The 19,708-nt window shown below is 42.9% G+C and overlaps 3 protein-coding genes across 4 annotated transcripts in view; 1 reads left to right on the top strand and 2 right to left on the bottom strand.

Annotated features, from left to right (window-relative positions):
• The window catches only part of si:dkeyp-97a10.2 (uncharacterized), a 360,817-nt gene that overhangs the window by 93,939 nt on the left and 247,170 nt on the right, over positions 1-19,708 (bottom strand). The window lies entirely within an intron of this gene.
• Positions 3,518-7,483, bottom strand: LOC134082237 (uncharacterized). Its single transcript, XM_062537884.1, has 10 exons — positions 7,432-7,483; positions 6,268-6,990; positions 5,782-6,180; positions 5,422-5,652; positions 5,253-5,326; positions 5,064-5,167; positions 4,821-4,964; positions 4,443-4,574; positions 4,005-4,274; positions 3,518-3,874 (listed from the first exon to the last, which is right to left on the bottom strand). The coding sequence occupies exons 2-10, from the start codon at positions 6,909-6,911 to the stop codon at positions 3,656-3,658; spliced, it is 2,217 nt and encodes a 738-aa protein (XP_062393868.1). The 5' UTR covers positions 6,912-6,990; positions 7,432-7,483; the 3' UTR covers positions 3,518-3,655.
• LOC134082060 (free fatty acid receptor 2-like) lies at positions 10,704-16,809 on the top strand. 2 transcript variants are annotated; one of them, XM_062537700.1, is made up of 3 exons: positions 10,704-10,772; positions 12,506-12,599; positions 15,310-16,809. In XM_062537700.1, exon 3 carries the CDS (start codon positions 15,335-15,337, stop codon positions 16,316-16,318), a length of 984 nt encoding a protein of 327 aa, XP_062393684.1. In that variant the 5' UTR covers positions 10,704-10,772; positions 12,506-12,599; positions 15,310-15,334; the 3' UTR covers positions 16,319-16,809. The 2 variants fall into 2 exon arrangements, with proteins under 2 accessions (XP_062393684.1, XP_062393683.1); XM_062537699.1 differs by lacking the exon at positions 10,704-10,772 and adding an exon at positions 11,446-11,550.

Below are 19,708 nucleotides of genomic sequence, written 5' to 3'. Positions count from 1 at the left end.
GCAAACTTTCTTTTCCAGCATGCATTTGGTACTCTTTCTGTTATTTCTGCAATAACAATGACAGTTCCATCTCTTACTCAGTTTTACAGTCACACATTTGGTCACTGATTTGGTCAACAAATACATCTGACTCATGACTTGAAAGGCCTACTTGCACACTATAGGAGACAACTGCATGCAACATAGCAAGTCAGACTTGCCAAAGTGCATAAAACCATCGCCAGAACAAGGGCAATGAGAGGTAGCACAGCTCTGTGATGAGGTCCCTGCACATGGGTGGCTGAAGGTGGAAGACTATGACAAACTCAGCCATATCACAGATTATCATTGTGCTTGACAATGTATCGCCATGGTGTATTCAATATTGAGGCTGTTGTTGCAATATCTGCTCTTCATTTGCCACCTAGTGGCCATCTTATCTTATGCATCACAAGGCAACATTTTATAGCCTTGTTTTCACCCTGAGAAATAGGATCACACCACAGGTTTTATTTGCCATACTGTCCCATATGAAAAAGAAATAGAAAAAACTTGTACTGCCAGCAATGTGTTTTATATATACACAACTTGTATGATTTACTCTTGAAAGTGGCCCATTTCTTGTTTTCCTCATACAACGTCATACTGTATATAGGATCTTGGTAAATCTGTGTAACCTGAAACATAACCTGAAATCCTGGAGAAGATTTTACTTGATCGCCTTACTCAATATCTGACCACCAGCCAAAATCAGTTTGGTTTCAAAGCAAAGCTTGGTACAGAGTTGTGTATTTATTCTGTGAAGGAGGCAACACATATATGAGGCAGAATTCCTCTGTTCTAATTGGTTTTATTGATGCCTCTAAAGCATTTGATAGAGTTAATCATTTTAAGCTTTTTAAAAAACTTGAAGCAAAGGGGTGCACCTGATAGTATTATAAGAATCCTGACCTATTGGTACTCTAAACAGAGAATGTGTGTTAAGTGGGGTAACAGTGTCTCTACTCCCTTTGGTGTAAGTAATGGAGTGCGTCAGGGGGGGCTACTCTCACCTGCTCTTTTTAACTTGTACATGGATGAACTATCTCAGCAACTAAAGGAATGCCAAACTGGTTGTCTGATTGGGAACACTCTTGTAAATCATCTCATGTATGCTGATGACTTGGCCATTCTCTCTCCCAGCAGTGCTGGTTTTCAGCAATTACTGAACATTTGTTCTGACTATGGGATGAAATATGATGTGCAATACAATGCAAAAAAAAGTGTCGTTGTGTTATGTAATGGGGACAAAGAGCTGTGTTTTCCAGATTTCTATCTGTCAGGACAAGTGTTGGGAGTCTGTAAGAAAACCAAATACCTGGGTCACCACATCACAGATCAGATGTCTGATGATGATGACATATATAGACAGTGTCGCATGCTTTATGCCCAAGCTAATATTTTGAAAAGGAAATTCCAACTGTGCTCTGACAAAGTAAAAATTCAGCTTTTTAAAGCATACTGTACTCCACTATACACTGCAGCCCTATGGGCAAAGTTTAAAAAGGCCAGTCTACAGAGGCTACAGGTAGCTTATAATGACTGCCTTAGGATATTACTGAAGAAGCCTAGGAGCTGTAGTGCTAGTGGCCTGTTTTGTAATGCAGGTGTCAGAACCTTCAGAGCATTGTTGAGGAACCTAATGTATAAATGTATCTGTCGCCTAAATATGTCACAGAATTACATTGTTATATTGCTGACCAATCCCAGATATAGCACAATTCGTTACCAGTCACCAATGTGGAGGTACTGGTATGAATGTCTTTTATGAAAATGTGTGGGGGAAGTTGTTTTTTTTTTTTTTTGGTGTTTGTTTGTTTTTTATGTATGGCTGTTTGTGTATTCTTCTATGGACCTTGAGTCTGACAAATAAAATGATGATGATGATGATGATGATATAAAAAGGAACTAACAGAACTATTCCTTGTAAATACATGGTAGTTATTACCTAACTAACTAGAAAAGCACTCCGAGAGCGCAATACCTCCGCCTGCATTGTTCTTCCTAGGTTGTCATACATTTGAACCGAAACTATTCAGATCGCCACCACGTGGCCATACCATGCCATTACACCACTAAGCTAAATACATAAATGCCTATGGAATCCCGAAAGAATTACAGATCAGTCCCAAAATGTTATGGTTTCTGCCTTGGGTCATGTCTGACCTTCCCTGAAAATCTCATCCATTACTTTTTGAGTTATCTTGCTAACAGACAGACAGACAAACAAACAGACAGACAAACAAACAAACGCCGGTCCCCGATGAAAACATATACCTCCTTGGCGGAGGTAAATAACTTAAGCAAACGACCTGACTTTAATGCAAGGTGGGGGGGAAATGTGCGCAGAGGAGGCTGATTGCAAGAGAGCAGATATGTTTAAAAGTTTTTGTGTTGACAGTAGCATCGTGCAAATAAAAAAATGACTAATACAATAAAAACACCCCTTGTTATGAGCTGTGAACCACTGTACATCTTTCTATTCATCCTGATGCTCCTGTCTGTCAGATCACATACTGTATGTATAACAGTGTCACAGTAACAGGCTATGACAACCAGTTCAACACATTTACATGTTATGTCTCAAGCAATGAAATAATGTAAATGTTTTATAGTGTAGAACTATTCAGCATGGAACCAGTATGGTGCATTTTGATCAACAACAAAAAAAACCCAGCAGATATTTGTACAAAATCAATTGCAAGGATGTACTAAACTTTAGCTTTGCCGTTTATTCAAGATGGGGAGAAACTGTTTAAATGATGTGCAAGTGATAAGATGATATGGAGTTTGAACAAGCAGTTTTAAGCATTTCAATTTGGATCTGAGAAACACAAACCTCAGTGAACCTCATGTGCCTGACCACACTTTTTTCATCAACACATCTGTAAGTTACAGATGCCAGTAGTTCCACCTCCAGCATCCAGATGGAGATGTTGCCATTTAATGACCAAGGATCTCATGAGTATGTGGCTCTCTGCATGTGCACACAATACATTTCACTGACCGTTACTGTACCATTTTATCAAATCAATTCAATTGCCTCACACGTTTATTCTTCCAAAGGGACTTGGACAGATACAGATATTGCTCTCACAGATGTTTTATAGCCAGTATCACAGTTTATAATCAATTTGAAATGTTTTTTTCTGATTTTGCTATGAGCAACTGTGTTGTTTCAGTTCAGAAATCTTGTCTTATAGTGTTGTTGACTAAATGAAAGTTCCTCAGTATTCCACAGGTTGCTTGGTCGTAGCTAAACATGTGAGTTCTCACGGTGGGCTTCATAGTAGCTAAACATGTTCCTTTGACATCACTAAATAACCATAACCATCACTGTGACAAAGCTGTTTAATTTTAAAAAAGTCGGTGTCTTTCATGTGGATTCAAATCCAAAGCAGTCTGATTGCTTCATCTTATTGCCTTATCTCTTAAAAGATAAGATGTCTAAACCTTCCAAAGGAAATCTTCCCGAGAAACCACAACACAGCCGTTAATATGATGCTGAGAAAATGTATTTTAATTATGTGCCGAATTAACATGGGTGGTGTAAAATAGTGAATCCTGAATTGGCCATGATTGGACCTTGGTCACTTGGGTCAACAATCAAACTGCAACAAAATTGCTGGTTGGCCAATCAGTGAGGTCCACCAGAAAAGTCCTCCCGAAGACAGACGGGGTCGCCAACAGCCACGTCATAATGGCGGCCATCCTCGGTTACCAGGCAGACAGAGGGCCAGTCCCGAATGTGATTGTCCGGGTAATGAGTGACAATGAAGTCCTTCATGTTGGCCATGTAGAGGCGGTACACCTTGATGGTGTGGTGCAGTGTGTAACCCAGGAGACACATCTCCACCTATAACACAGAAATGAGTACAACAGCCATTAGTAGTAGGCTACCACAACAGACTTTGACCTTCTTATTTGGCAGTCAATGGGTCAGCGACAACAACAAGCACATCAAAAGTCTCCCTGAGCCTTCTCACCTGCCCCATGCCTCCACTGAAGCCAACCCGGCTCAGGTGGTTTGCCAGGAACGTGCGCGGGCACGAGGAGGTGTAGCGGGAGAACAGCAGCCAGCAGAAGATTGGCACGTCTCTGCCCCTCTGCATGATGTCGTGCAATTCCACGGCGCAGGTTAGCATCAGGAGCTTCAGCGCCTCCATGACACCAAACTCGTCCTCTCCGCCCTGGAAGAGCTGATCGCACAAACGTCTGCGTCCCTCGAGCCCAGGAGAGGCTGCTGCGGCACGCCACTGTACAGATACGCAAACGTCAATGCACACGCAAGAATCTCAGTTGCCCCAATGTGTGCATTGCAATAATGACTGATATGGACAAATGAAATGTCAACAAAGTTTAACATATTACTTCAGGTAACGCAATATCCAACCACTGTAATAATGTGCAAATGAGAGCTGTACCCATTTCTGGAGAAGGCTCAGGTGGTGTTTCAAAAGATCCACGTCGTCTTTGATCCCGCTCGTCTGCTTGCACACGTCGGGAAACGACCAGCCTTCAATCAGACCGTAGCGAGACTGAAGCTTTTCAGGGATCTAGGAAAATGGGAAAATTCAAGTGAAATGTTTGATGTGTGAAAGGGCCCGATCAAATATTGCTCCACTGTAATAGAAACAAATTCATGTGTTTAACAGTGAATCACATTTTTTATTTCTTTAATTTCTTTGGAGACAAGCCATTCTGTATCAGACGGAAGACAGGCCATTCTGAATAAGACTTTGTTATCTAGTAGGTTCAGTCAGCTACTGTAGTAATCCCAAGGGTAGAGAAAATGGGCATACCAATAAGAAACTCTCCCGCTGCAGCCAGTCGGGAAGCTGGGCAGAGCTCACCAGCGTCTGGTACAGGGAGGCTCGCAGGGCACAGTAGTTGTCTTCCCTTCCCCGGCGGAAGAATCCAAAGTCCCGGGAGAGCTCAGCATAGCCCTGGAGGAAAGTGCGCACAGAGGGATAGAATGAAAAAAGATTAGTGGCAGGCTTCAACTTGTGAAGAGAGAAAATACACATGCAATATGTACAACATACTTTTCTAGTGACCGTGCTTTCGGTGGTCTGCCCTTTCCATTCCTTCTCGCAGTGAGTTAAAATGGCAACGGGCGGCCCAAAGCTGCATCGGTCCTGTTCCGGAACTGGATTGAAAGCAGTATAAGGAGACTTTTACACGTGCAGTGTACATGCCATGAAAGAATACAGCAATCATTTAGAGTTAATCACCAGGCATCTCCATGGGACTTTGCCTCGCCAGCTCCTCCTCAATCTCGTCCTCGCTGTAGTAGAGGTCTTCGTCACTGCAGGGAGAGAGGTTGGATGCTCTAGGTTAAATGTCTTGATCCAACACCATCTCATTCATTTGCTATGGTAAATGGTTATGCAACTGACATACCAAGTAAGCCAGGCCTCACTCCCATCTGACACCGGGCTCCACCTGCCAGCACTTCCAGGTCTCTCATCCTGGAGATTCCCAGCCAGCCCTCTGTGAGCGGAACTATTTGAGCTCACAACAACCCTCTGAAGTGCCGCAAGTTCAGCGAGCAACTTTGGAAGGGGTACACTCTTAGACTTGGCGCTCGGGCCAAACACCATGTCTCGGGCGGTAGAGGCTGCAGCAGAGCCTCTATACATAAATAGACAAAAAATGAATGTTGAGATTAAGGAATGAAATGCATTAAAAAACCAACCAATGTATTATATGCAACAGAAGTTCTGTTATGGAACTGAGGCGATCAAACTTTGCCGGACTCACCTCGCAGAAGCATCAGTGGGAACAGATTTGAGATGAAGGCCACTGTCGCGATGCTGTCCCTCCATGCTGAACGAGTGACCACTATCACTCCTGTGCAGCGAGATAGCCTCAGCAAGCTTAGCATTCATGACGGGCAAACCCGTGCCAAGCATGGCGGAGGTGAGCAGCCGCTCATCCTCACTGCCGTGCAGAGACGCATCCCGTTCCCCATCCAGGGCTTTGGATGACTCAAACAGTGGCTGATGTCCCCACCTGTCCAGATGGGCATCAATGTCACTACTTACCTGAGGAAACCCCTTTGGAGCAATACTCACCACCCCCTCAGCCGAGGGATTCTGAACCAGCCGGTCCTCCGGCTTTGCAGCCGGTGTAATGGTGGCAGGGTCCTCTTGGGATGATCTGTGGAATTAAAGACCTTTTTCAAAATTCCACTTGTGTTTTGATACCATCTATTGGTGCCATCAGCAGTCAACAGGTGCCGCTTACCTAATCTCAGCCTGTGCAGCTTTTTCAGCTGGAACACAGGGGAGGGCGCTGTCCCTGTTGTCACCATCGCAGCGCTCCTCTCTAAGGTTAACGTCCTTGAGAGCTTGCACACTCTCAGTCAGACTGGTATTTACCATCTTCGAGGAAGCCTCCCCAAATAGATGGTCCACTGGAAGGGTGGCATTAAATACTGCCACAAGCTCAGTGGCCTCTGCCAACACTTGCGACACCAGCCCTGCAGCCACCTCTTGCATGCTGTTGTCCACAGCAGCAGGTGCATTCACAAGCTCAGTGGCCTCTGCCAACACTTGCGACACCAGCCCTGCAGCCACCTCTTGTATGCTGTTGTCCACAGCAGCAGGTGCATTCACGTGCAGATTGGTGACAACTGCTGATGCAGGAGGCTCTCTGAGTCCAGTCACCTCATCAGCATATTCAGAGGCCACACTCTTGGCGGTATCTGCCAAACCCTCTGACACCAGTCCTGCAGCTACCTCTTTTTGATGTGGGAGAATGCTGTTTCCCACAGAATCTGCTGCCTTACCTGGTGCCACTTTTCGCTTGATGCCCTCATCTTGCAGCCGCTGCTCCTCCTGGCGGTCGCCAGGATTGGCACGGAAGCAGCAGCTAACTGTGTTTCCCATTGTCCTGGGACCTGGCTGGGGGCTCAGCTCAGGTGCTCAGGCAGGGGGGTGACGCCCTTATGGCATCCACAATGTGGATCTGTGTAAATAAAAAAAATAATTAAATAAATCAATAAAAAAAAAATCTGAGTTCATAATCTGAATAACTAACTCTCAACTCTTTCCCTCCAAGAATTGACTGAAAACAAATGACAATATCCAGTGTTGTGAATGAAGAAGTGCTAACTGTTAACAAGTGAAAAGAAAGAAAATGTCAGTTGCGCATTATAGGCCTGTAAGCACATAGCACATTTACCCTGACATTATGCAAAGTATTTTTGACCGAATTTTAGAATGACAGAACGGATGAGTTGTAGGCCTACAGAGAGTATCTTCGTTAGTTAGGCTACGCTTGAAATTTGCGTGGCTATACACCAGGTCTCCCTTTTTGTGCAATTACAAGGTTGGTCAAAACAATAGAAACAAGTTATGCTCGATTCATACGAACGAATACAATGTAAGACCTACGTTTATAACTTACTTATTCAGGATGTCACCGGTAAATTTCAGTAGTTGATTTTTCCAACGAGTAGAGGCCGAGCAGTGTTAGACGCTTGCAGCCTACTGGGGTTCAGAGTAAATGGTAATGCTCGGATGCATAATATCCGAAAAATATTTACGAGTACCGACGTCATAAAGGCTACCGATCTATGACGTGGAAGTCAAACCTTTACGCGAGAAGCATGTCCAATCTGCACCATTAGCAGTGGCCTATTTCTCAGATTGTCTTGAATGTCTGTCTCCTGTCATCAATAACTTCATGTACATGTGTTCACTGCTGCATATCGATAATCAACGTGTACTATAACGAATTACTCGACAAAAACGGCCGTCAAATCTATCACACAAGGCTAGCACTTCGGAAGCGCGGCGCAATTACGCCACATATTCTAATGTGCTCATTTGGCGTGTGTATAGCATATTTTTTTACTTGTGGGAATTAGCAGGGTATTTTTTATTGTTATTATTATTAGCCTATTACTATTATTATTATTAATGTATTTGTTTATTCGTTCATCTAATGAGGGTATTATCACAAGCATTGACTTCATTCAGCATCTCCTCAATAGGCTGCTGGAAACGCTGTCTCTCCTAAGGAACCACTTCCCATCTCCCATCATTAGCCTATTTAACACCGCTTTACAGGCATAGCTGGTAGCTTTGTTTGTAGATGAACATCGGAATTCTATTTCAAACATGGGCTTCAATGGCGCATGCCAGTAGTTCCACCTCCAGCATCCAGATGGAGATGTTGCCATTATATGACCAAGGTCAAGGATCTCATGAGTATGCGGCTCTATCTGATATAGTTATTGAACAAAAGCCAAAGGTCTTTAACTGTGAACATATAGAAGCAGTTAGATTTGTTTTGGCTCTCCTGTAAAGTTGGTGAAATGTCACTTACGCCCCTTTGGTTCTCAGCCCTCGATATGCAGTACTAAATGTCAGAATCTACAAAGTGTGTCAAATCATCACTAAAGGCAATGAGAGCAAACACAGGTCTGTGATAGCTGGTGAGGTCCCTGGGCCTCCTTGTTGCTGAAGGAGGAAGAATATGACCGACTGAATGTCCCAGATGATCAAAGTGCTTTACCATGTACAGTACTCAATATTGAGACCCGTCTTATCTCAGTTTGCCACCTAGTGGCCATCTTAGGCATCACAGAATAACATTTTACAAGACGATCAAACAACAGGTTTAATTTGCCATAATGTGGCAGCAGAGTGCCAGCATGTTTAACTTTCGAACTTGTTGTGTGGAATGTAGTTCAGTCCTTGAAAGCACATTTTACTTACTTGATTAGTACATAATCTAAATGTTAGTTGTATTTTCTTTGATTGTAACTGAATCTAAAAGTAAGGATTTTTCCTGACATGTAAGTACACCCCCCCCGCCCCCCCCCCTTTTTTTAGGAGAATATCTTGAGAAATATACAGTATCTTGTCCGCATCAGGAAGTTGTAGTATCACTTAGTTGAATGTCTTCCATATGATATGCATTGGGGTCACCTCTAGGCCTATTGCTTCTATTGGTATTTTATTTATTTAGGACCAGAAAAGGTTGAAGACCCCTGATCTACACAATGTGAATCTACACAATGCGAATTGTAACTATGGGTGGAGAAGTACAGTATATTAGATAAAATCTTTTCTTTGAAATTCAGTTGCAATCAAAAACACAGTCACAATCAAAGGTAGAAGACACAAACAACAGTTTGTACTTAATCAAGTACAGTATGTAATTTCTATCTTGTTTACATGTCTGAAAGATATGTGGATAGCATGATGTAAAGAAGTAACTATCCAAAAAGACAAATGTAGGTTTGTGGTCGCTCTATGCCAAATGTCATTATTATGTCACTTATTATACGTTTCTTGAAAACTCTGTTCATCTCTTTGAGGGCAGTTCTACAATCATTCCTCGATAGAGAGACAAGCAAAGTAATTAAAGAGGGAGACAGCAGAGACAGAAACACAGAGTGCTTATCGAGAAATCAGAAAGGAAGTCTGTGATGTGGTTATGGCCCTGTTGAGGCGTTGAGTTGCATAAGTCTCTCTCATGTTGTGTCTATGGACTCTACTTACAAATAGTTCACTCAGTGCTCACTCCTGTGACTAAGCAATGTGAGCTAAACAAACATTGAAAGTGTGGATGCGTTATACTTTAGAGAGGTAACCTTACAAAAGGATGTGCAATCAATCTGCTGTGATGTGATCTGCTTGGATTAGAGCTTGGGCTCTAACAGGCAACAGACGCACATAGGCCTACCATACGCTCATGTGGCCTGTGAAAGCAATGCCATTTTTTGCATTCATGATATACAGTTATCTTGATTATTTCACACAACCACATCACAGACTTCCTTTCTGATTTCTCGATAAGCATTCTGTGTGTCTGACTCTGCTGTCTCTCACTGTATTTACTTTGCTTGTCTCTCTGTCGAGGAATGATTGTATGATGATTGAGCTGCTATTTAAGGATAACTAAATCTACACTGTGTGGCTTTAATTTACGGGGAAAAATCTAGAGAACAGGATGCAAACTTCACTTGTCATCCGGTTTCAGTCTGCGTAGTGTATGGACTCATCAGCAAATAATGTTTTAACTTATACTTGATATGTGACCTCTGACCTTTTGTGTTGATTGGACGCTACTGTGGTATAAATGTTTGTGCACCACTCTGGGGCGCACCTTTGTGAAGAGGCCGAGCGGTTGCTACGCATTAATGCATGTTACCTCGGTTAGCAAAAGAGGAATGTCCAAAGATCCTTGTTGTACTATACATTGCAGTTGTTTTGTAGATACACTACAGTCTGCTTCCATTCTGACACATAGAAAAGCTTTCAAAACAGTTCCTTAAAAAGTCAAACATTTGTAATTGCATTGTTAGTGGCTAATCAGTTGTACCGGTATGTGACAGACGTGTGTATTTTACAAAGGAAATCCTGATTTACGCAACAGTGGTCTCTGAGCATACTGCCCTACCTTGCACAACTATTGGATTTCAAAAGCATGAACAGTGTGTGTATGTGCGTATTGGGAGGGTTGCAGAAGTGTTGAGTCAGTGAAACTTTCCATTTTCTGGCACATTTTTCCTTTGACAAATGTCTGATATTTGCGTTGACTCATCATGGAACTTCCAAATTCCATTGACGAAATAACGCATTCCTGCACAGCACACTAGATTGTAGACCAGGCTAGACGGGGCAGGACTTTAGATTAGAATAGACCAGAACTGAGTAGAAAAATAGAACACACTCACCACATCACTTAATGCAATGAAGCATTCAAATTGTAACAGCAGGAGGAAGTCAGTAGCAGTAAGTAAATATGGGGTCAACAAACACAACAGATCTTAGGAAGTTATGCTAATCAAAGAGATATTGAGTGTAATGAGCAGTCATGACCTGAGTTTGGAAAGACGAAAAGAAGGCAGTTGTTGAGCTTCATTGAGTTCAGGTAGTTTTGAGCAGTGACGGAATCTCCTGCCACCCACATAGTCAAAATGAGTATGTGTGTTTGTGTTGAGCTGAAGTAACCAAGAAACCAATAATGTATAAAAGGGCATAGACAAGTCATTTAGTGTACATGCAGTGTGAATTAGATGTGTGTGCGTGGGAGTATATGTTTGATAAGTTGTGAGAAATACCATTCTGTCTGTGTGAAAAAGGAAATGACCAAAAATATAGTGAAGCTTGGAATGCAGAGAGGTGGTGGGCAAATAGCAGAGGTGTACCAACACATCTATAGGGCCAATAGAATAGGCTTTCATTTGTTTAGCCAACAATCAGCCTAAAGGAAGGATAGCCAGCTGACACTGGACTGACACTGGACTGATTCTAACAGTTCTTGTCAGTCCCCACCCCTCCCATTTTGGCTCAGAGTCAGGATTATGTGAGCGCATCAAAAATGGTTAATCAAAGTAGTCTACATGTTGAACTTGTGGTGGCTGCCGACAGTGCCAATTGTGCAAGTAACAAGTAACCAACATAGAAGCTGCAAAAATATACAGTATTGAAATTGTCTAGCTCAGGGATTTTCAACCAGCTGCTCTGCGGTACACCAGTGTGCCATGGAAAACTGTCCGATTTCTCTTAAGTAAGTAGCCTAAGTAAGTAAGTAAGTAAGTAAGATGATAATGTCTACCACAATCTTTACACATAGGCTATAGCATTTTTGGTGCTGCTATCGATTGAATATTGCATACCTAGTTTACATGTATTGAATAATTTGAAATGATACTTTGAATTCTAGCAGAAACTCTCCTTTAATAATTGCTTGTATACTTGAATATGGAGATCATGTGCTTGGCTACCTCTGATCAGGCAGAGTGATAGCCATTGAGGCCTACTTTTGTCTACTTTCAGTGCTCCACAATACTTAGCTGAAAATATATGCATATTTAAGGGCAATGCAAGGATTTTGTATTTGATTTAGTGTGCCTAACTGGTTTGAGGGCCGCTAGGGCCAAATATGACAGGGCTGATTCACCCCCCCACCCCTTCCAGATCGTCTCTGCTAACATCAGAACGTAAATGTCTACCATGTATTGGTTCTATCTGTTCACATACATACTGTACAATACACCCAAGCACAAGGCAAACTACTTAAATATTGAATTGCTTAATTACAAGAAAATGACTTCACAAGCTGATGTTGACTGATTTAGCTCATCTACCTGGCTGAGGAGTTGAACCCATTAGACTTAGTGGGTTTAATGAATGGTTGGAGCAAATGTGTGGCAGGACTTTTACTTTCTGGAGCTGGACTTTTACACTTCTGGCAAGTACAGTATCAGAAGATTCCTAAAGAAGGACTCAACTCTTCCATAGCAAGCCACCTGTATTGTGAACAAAATGTGTTGATGTTGACTTGTCATACTGAACAAAAAGAAGGACTGAACTGGAAAAGATTATTAAAGATTCAGGATGGTATTTAAACTTTTTTTAAAAAAAAAATCTGTAGGCAAAGGATGTGATGCATAGGGTGGTCGTTAGGGTGTGAATGCAATACTCATCATCCTGAGATGTGGAACTTCTCATTTCCTCTTTAGTCAAGAGTATGTGACTACTGCATCACTTTGAACTGCCTCCACAAAACAGGAAAGACTTCACACCAGACTCAGTGGCTCTCTCTCTCTAACTAAGGTATGGGTAACATTTTCCTCTGTTGCAAAGTTCAGTATGATATGTGCTGTCCTGATGGGACTTTGAAGCTAGAAAACAAATGTAACAAACACATGTAAGAAACGTGTTAGAATACATTGTGAATGAATGATCATCTCTAGTTCCACTGGAAGCATATGCTGAGTGGGTCTGTGCCCTGATGTCAGTATAGATTAAGTTATACTGGGTTCAGACACATGAATATAAAGTCTTTACATTTTTATTGAGGTCTTGCTGTGTCATGTTTGTCATTTACAAACTCATCTCACTGCTCATACTGTAGCTCATAGTCTGACACAAACTATGCTTTCGAGCATGATTGCGGAGCAAGATTCACTTTATTTGTAATTTCTCGGGAGTACTCACACAGAGAAGAAACAAAATATGATTTCTCATCAGTGCATTTAAAAAGACAGTAATAAATACTTAAAAACGGACAAACTCACACACACACACACACACACACACACACACACACACACACAAAGTGTTTTGTAGTGGTTTAATAGGTAGGCATTTCATAGACTCCGCATGTGCCCATTTCTCTGTTACGTTCATGGTTTTTGTTAGGGCTGTTTGTCTGTGACCAAAAGCAAACCGAACCAAAGCAAGCACGTTCACCATGGTCCTTATCAGTGTGGGGTTTATGGATGACTCTGCTAACACTGTTTGTGCGTTTGTCTGTCTGTGTTTTGTAAGTGTGTGTGTGTGTGTGTGTGTGTGTGTGTGTGTGTGTGTGTGTGTGTGTGTGTGTGTGTGTGTGTGTCTGTGTCTGTGTCTGTGTCTGTGTCTGTGTCTGTGTGTGTCTGTAGCTCAACCTTGGCTCAATTCCTAGATTTACTGCCTATAGCTTGTTGTGATCACTTGCAGTCACATGTTCCCCTGTTTATAACTGAACTCCTGTTTATACTCTGAACACTGAGCATAATGACATCCTTAAATGTGTTTTGATTTCCTGAATTGCTTTGTGAATCCGGATGTAACTTAATTACAATCCTTATTACTGGTCATTAACAGAAGGAAAATGAATCATTAATTTAATGGGATTTGGCATACAGCACATTGCATTTGAATATAATCACTTTTTGAATTCAGAACACATGCTAAAATTGTAACATGCTGTCCTACACCATACAACTACAGTCTACAGCACAAGCTTGCTGTGGACATATAGTCTTTCAACAACATTCTGAAAACCATCTATCTTTTGTGTTTTGATTTGATTACCTCCCACTCTCTAATTTGTATGCAGGAAGCCACTAGCCAAGAAGGAAAGGTGGCAATACTAAGGCATCTCCACACAGACACACACACACACACACACACACACACACACACACACACACACACACACACACACACACACACACACACACACACACACACACACACGCACACACATGCACGCACACACACACACGCACACACATGCACGCACACACACACACACACGCACACACACACTATCACAAGACATAGCCAGGTCATTTTAATTTCCATGGTGGTAATCAGTTATCTGTAGATGAAGTTTTCCTGTGGGCCATTTTCGCAACCAATGCCCATGGAGCTCAGTTGAGTGCTCTGGCATTGTTTCATTTCACACTGAAGGGTCATTGAGTAGCACTTTTATTACTTGCCGATAATGTAATCTGGGACATTGCAGGCAGAGAATTGAGGTAATCCCACATCTCGTCTAGTGTAGAAATTCAATTTCCCTACGCAAACGGTGTCCTTCACAGTGGAGTGAACTCTAACTGAAGGTTTTTACTTACAAGGAAGGATTTGCGTTGTTCTTCTCTCTGCCTCCGTGCACAGGTGTGTGTGTTTGCGCATACAGATCATTTCGGCAGAGAGGGCCAAAGGAAGCCCTGGCAATGCCTCAATACTGTGCTGTGATAGAAATACTTGCACAAAGAACTGATTGAAGTTTTGACTTTTTTTGTGTATTTAAGAATACAGAGCTGCCAAGCGTCACATTTTGAGTGTGACAGTCACACATTCTCTCACCACACGCAACGCTTGACATGTCTCACACTTAATATTTCCCCATTCAATAGCCTACTCTATATATATTTTATTTTCATGATAATATACTTTGGTCCCCGCCTTGCCGTAGTTTGAGTAACTCTGATTGACTGACTGAGATAACCAATCCCAGACCTATCCATCAGTCCTTTGTGCCTAAATCTAACCAACCACGGAAGACACTACACAATATAAACCAATAAGAAGCAACGTAAGGCAGGTCTTGGTGTCTCTAAGTATCTTTCACACACAACAGCACCAACATTTACAGTAAAACCCACTCAACGTTCTCCTGCTTGCTAGAAAACTAACATAATTACCCAATTTTGGTCACTGTTGGTTTGGTGTTTCTACTTGAGTTTCGTAGTTAATATGTACTGTTTTAAGGCTGCTACAAGTCTATAATTTATTTGTTGTAGAGCTGTGTAACATTTATTTGCCTCTTCTCTTGGCCAGTTCACATTTCAAAAAAGAGACTCTTAACAGCTCAACAAGTGTCATGCTTTTAGTGTTTTTTTGCCGCCGCGGCCAAAGAGAATATGTGTGTGAGGAATTGCTGCTGTGTGCAAGAATCCTGTGGTTTGTGTGTTGCAGTTCACTTGAACTGAGAGGGGATGTTGGGTAACCCTTGATGACATGTGTTTGTTTTTGTCCTGCTCTACTGTAGGTTTTTGCTGCTCTAACTCGGCACCATGGAGATACAACCTGACAGGCAGCTAGTGTTGGCTGTCTATATCGTCACCTTTGTCTTTGGGCTCCCGGCCAACATCCTGGCACTCTTCACCTTCATCAAGAAGGTGCGTCAAAATCCAACGCCCGTGGACGTCCTGCTGCTGAACCTCACCGTGTCCGACCTGCTCTTCCTGGTGTTCCTGCCCTTCCGGATGAAGGAGGCTGTGGACAACATGAAATGGAACATGCCCTACTTCCTCTGCCCGTTATCAGGGTACATCTTCTACACCACCATCTACAACAGCACCTTCTTTCTCACCGCCATCTCCGTGGAGCGCTACCTCGGCGTCGCGTTCCCCATCAAGTACAAGCTCAAGCGGAGGCCCGTCTACGCCCTGATCTTCGGATTCGTGGCCTGGACGATCTCGATGGCGCACTGCAGCATCGTCTACATCATGCAGTACTACGACCACGACAACCAGACGGCCATCGATCCGTCGGAGCGCAACACGTGCTACGAGGAGTTCACGCCGGCCCAGCTGAGGATCCTGCTGCCTGTCCGGCTGGAGCTGTGCATCGTGCTCTTCTGCGTCCCCTTGCTCGTCTGCGCCTTCTGCTACATCAACTTCATCCGCATCCTGTCGCGGCTGCCCAACATCTCGGTGCACAAGCGCTACCGGGCCATTGGCCTGGCCGCTGGCACCATGCTGGTGTTCCTGGTCTGCTTCGGGCCCTACAACATCTCCCACGTGGTGGGCTACGTCAACTGGAAGAGCCCGCCGTGGCGCAAGATAGCCGTGCTCACCAGCACCTTAAACACCTGCTTGGACCCCTTCATCTACTACTTCTCCTCGTCGGCACTGCGCAGCACGTTCAGGCATGTCATGAGGAGCATGGTGGACAGGCTGCACGTCCACTGCTGCTGCAGGGCAGTCTACTGTCCCTTGTTGAACTGCATAGATGCAGAAGAGCGCACACAAAGCTCCAACGATAGCTCACGCTAGGACCAGGTTTTCCCTCAATTTATGGAGATAGTGATCCCCTTTGAAGGTTATACCATGGACATTTTGCATACACTGCTAAGATGTCTAAGCGTTTGTTGACTTGTACTTGTGTATAATGTATAATTTATTCATCCTGTTAGTTCAGTGATTGTGCTGGCACAATCATCCTGTTCTTGTTCTTACTCTTCCTCTTGTTTGTTTATTCCAGTATTCTGTTACCGGATGTAGAAGTCTTTGCAACATGTGTTACGATCGCAGCTTTCCTTCCCCCTACAGAGACAAACACGGCCTGAAAAGAGTGATCATACCATATATGGTGATGATGATCCCATACTCCGGTACGGGAGTTGAGTTTGTTGTAATTTTGTATGATGAATTTATAAACATATAATCATTTTTACCTAAATGTATTATGGCATGTTGTCTTATATTTGATTGTGACACTTCTGTTAGGATACAGTATCTTTATTTGTATAATTCACATTAACAGACAACAGGTTACAGTGCAACCAGAAAGTTTTCAGATCCCTTCAAGGTTTCCACCTTTTATAATGTTTCAGACTCATCTTAAAATGGATTCAGTTCCAACAACCATCATTTCAACTCAGCGCCTGGCTTCTTCCACACACATGTTGGGAGTTGTGGTCAAAGAGTTCAATCTTCTTTTATCAGACCAAAGGATTTTACCTCTCATGGTCTAAGAGTCGTTCAGGTGCTTTTTGGCAAACTCCCGGCAAAAATAGCCATTCTACCATAAAGGCCTGATTGGTGGAGTACTGCACTGATGGTTGTACAGTACTTCTGTAAGCTTCTCTCATCTTCTCAAAGGACCTTTGAACCTTCTTATACATTTACAAAACAATTTGAAGTAGTGTGTAAATTGATGAGAGACAAAAAATGAATCCATTTTAAAATGAGTCTGTAGCATAGCACCATGTGGAAAACTTCTGAAAACTGCACTGTAGATAATATTTCAGCCAGGAATACTCAGAGACATAACTGAAGTTAACAAAGATTTTAATCAGAATAGAAATTAGCAACAATGAGAGTCTTTGGCGTAGGCCCCGTCCTAGGTCCGGGTCACTGAGTGTGCGGACCCTGGCAAATCCTGCCGGAACGAGAAGCAGGGGCGAAGCCTACCCCCTGGACAACTGGACGAGGACCAACCTGGTGGTGATTAGGGAGGGAGGGTGGGAACATCGAAAATCGGCACCTGAAAGCAACAAGGCAGGTGCCTGGGCAGAGTCATTAATAAAGCCAATGTAGCCTGGTGATTGGTCGAAGGTAATGAATGAATGACGTATTAAGTATACCCGGCAGAACTACGCTGCAGCTACGCAAGCGCTACATATCTAGGGGCATTATAAGAGTTGACTAAAAAAGTATCAACTGATAGCTGATATCTGCAATTATATCGAAAAATCAAACAACCAAGACACAGACAGCATGAGTTTATTTATTTGTAGACACGTCAGTACTCCAACCAGATAAGATCAGATCCAATGACTCTTATCTCCCTGCCAATCAGATGAATAGAGAAAAAATAATATTTCACAAAAATAGTAAACGACTTTAATGCTTTGGTCAGCAGATATAGTTAGAGGCTTCACATGTGAGTTACACATTTCACTTCTTTTTTCCATATGTCTTCCTCTTTCAAGCATTATTTTCGAGATCTTCTTTAGGGTGATCCCCCAGTTTGTCATTGTCTTAAGGTATTTCCCGGTCTTTGTCAATCTCTATTGCTGTCATTAGATAGTAAAGTTATGCTTAGCTGACCAAAGGATTAAATCATGTGAGTCCTTTTCTCTGGATTTCTCATAAATATCCATAAATTCATATTTGTTACTTGGGTCTCATTTCAATAAATACAGGATTTCCACAAAAAAACACACAGGTATGAAACACATTCCTTAAGGCATGGGGGAAGACTGAAAAACTTTACTGGAATTTATTTATGACTACTCTGTGAAACTTTGCGAGTGTAGAATAGCCGGTTTGGGGGATTTTCCAGGTTTGCTGCGAAATGGATTGAAGGAGACGACAGTGACCTGTTTTATCGCGTCACCTGCAGGGCACAATGAGCCTGTGAATCATCTATAGGGCAGGTAAATACAGTCCGTTTATTAGGTTTAGTATTGGGACGTGCGCTTGTTTGATCAAAGCAGCAGGCAAGCGTGGGCCATCACAAGCTAATTCCAGTAATGTCTGTTCCTTCTCTCCTGCTCATTCTTTGTTTCTTATTTGCCCTCATTCATTTTCTGTCATCTCCATCTCTCTCCTAGTCCTCTCCCCGTATACTACACACTGGAGTATTTGCAACTGATAACGGTATGTATCTCGTCATACAAACAACACCAGCACCTCATCTACGCTCACACTGGTCCTCCTAAATGAGAGCAGGGGTCAGTGCAGGAGTTACCATGGAGGTAGCGTGTGACTGCCATTGGTGAGCAAATGAAGCTGAGGAGGGGAGAGGAGGGGTGGGTTGTAGAGAGAAATGGAGACAGAGGGAGAGAGACAGAGGTGGGGGAGAGAGAGAGAAAGGGAGGGAGGGAAAGAGAAGGGTGGAGAGAGAGACAGAGAGAGAAAGGTAGAGGGGTAAAGAGAGACAGAGCGAGAGAGAAAAGTAGAGGGGAAGAGAGAGACAGAGCGAGAAAAAGAGGTAGTAGGTTGAGAGACAGACCAGGAGATGGGTAGAGAGAGAGAGACAGGAAGTGAGAGAGAGAGAAAGAGAGAGAGAGAGAGAATAGGAGAGATTATTCCACCCTCTTATTAATTTTCCATTATCAGAGCTGAATATTGAGCGCACAGCACAGAGCGCAGAGTAAACACAGACTGGTGGCTGCCAGTAGGCAGGGTCCCACTGCCTTTGAATAAGTAAGCAACGCTGGGAGACTGGAGCAGCACTCTGGACACACATGCACACACGCACGCACGCACACAAACACACACACTCACTCACACACTCATCAGATGAGAGCGAGGAGGTGATTTTTTTTACTTTCATCACCATCATCATCATCACCATCATCATCATCATCATCATCCTCATCATCTCCTTTTGAATGTTTTTGTCTGGACACGGAGTGAATACTGAACTGATCACCAAGCTAAGGTGAGTCCTAAAAAGGCAAACTTACTGTAAATACTGGACAGGTGACTCAGTAAGGAGAGGAGTCTTAGCAGTGTATACAGGGAAGCTATTGATTTACAATTGCTCAACAGGCCTTGGGTGAGCCTCTTTAGATTATTCAACTGTTAGTCATCTTCAATCATGTGCAATGTGAGATCTTTGGATGAGATATTTTCAAACATAATGTTTATATGTTTTTGCATTATATCAGTGAAGTCCTTAACATTAAATGTGCATCATATGCTGTATAGATG

Source organism: Sardina pilchardus, chromosome 6, assembly GCF_963854185.1.
Source record: "Sardina pilchardus chromosome 6, fSarPil1.1, whole genome shotgun sequence".
Taxonomy (NCBI): Eukaryota; Metazoa; Chordata; class Actinopteri; order Clupeiformes; family Clupeidae; genus Sardina; species Sardina pilchardus.
This window is presented reverse-complemented; position numbering and strand designations above follow the sequence as displayed.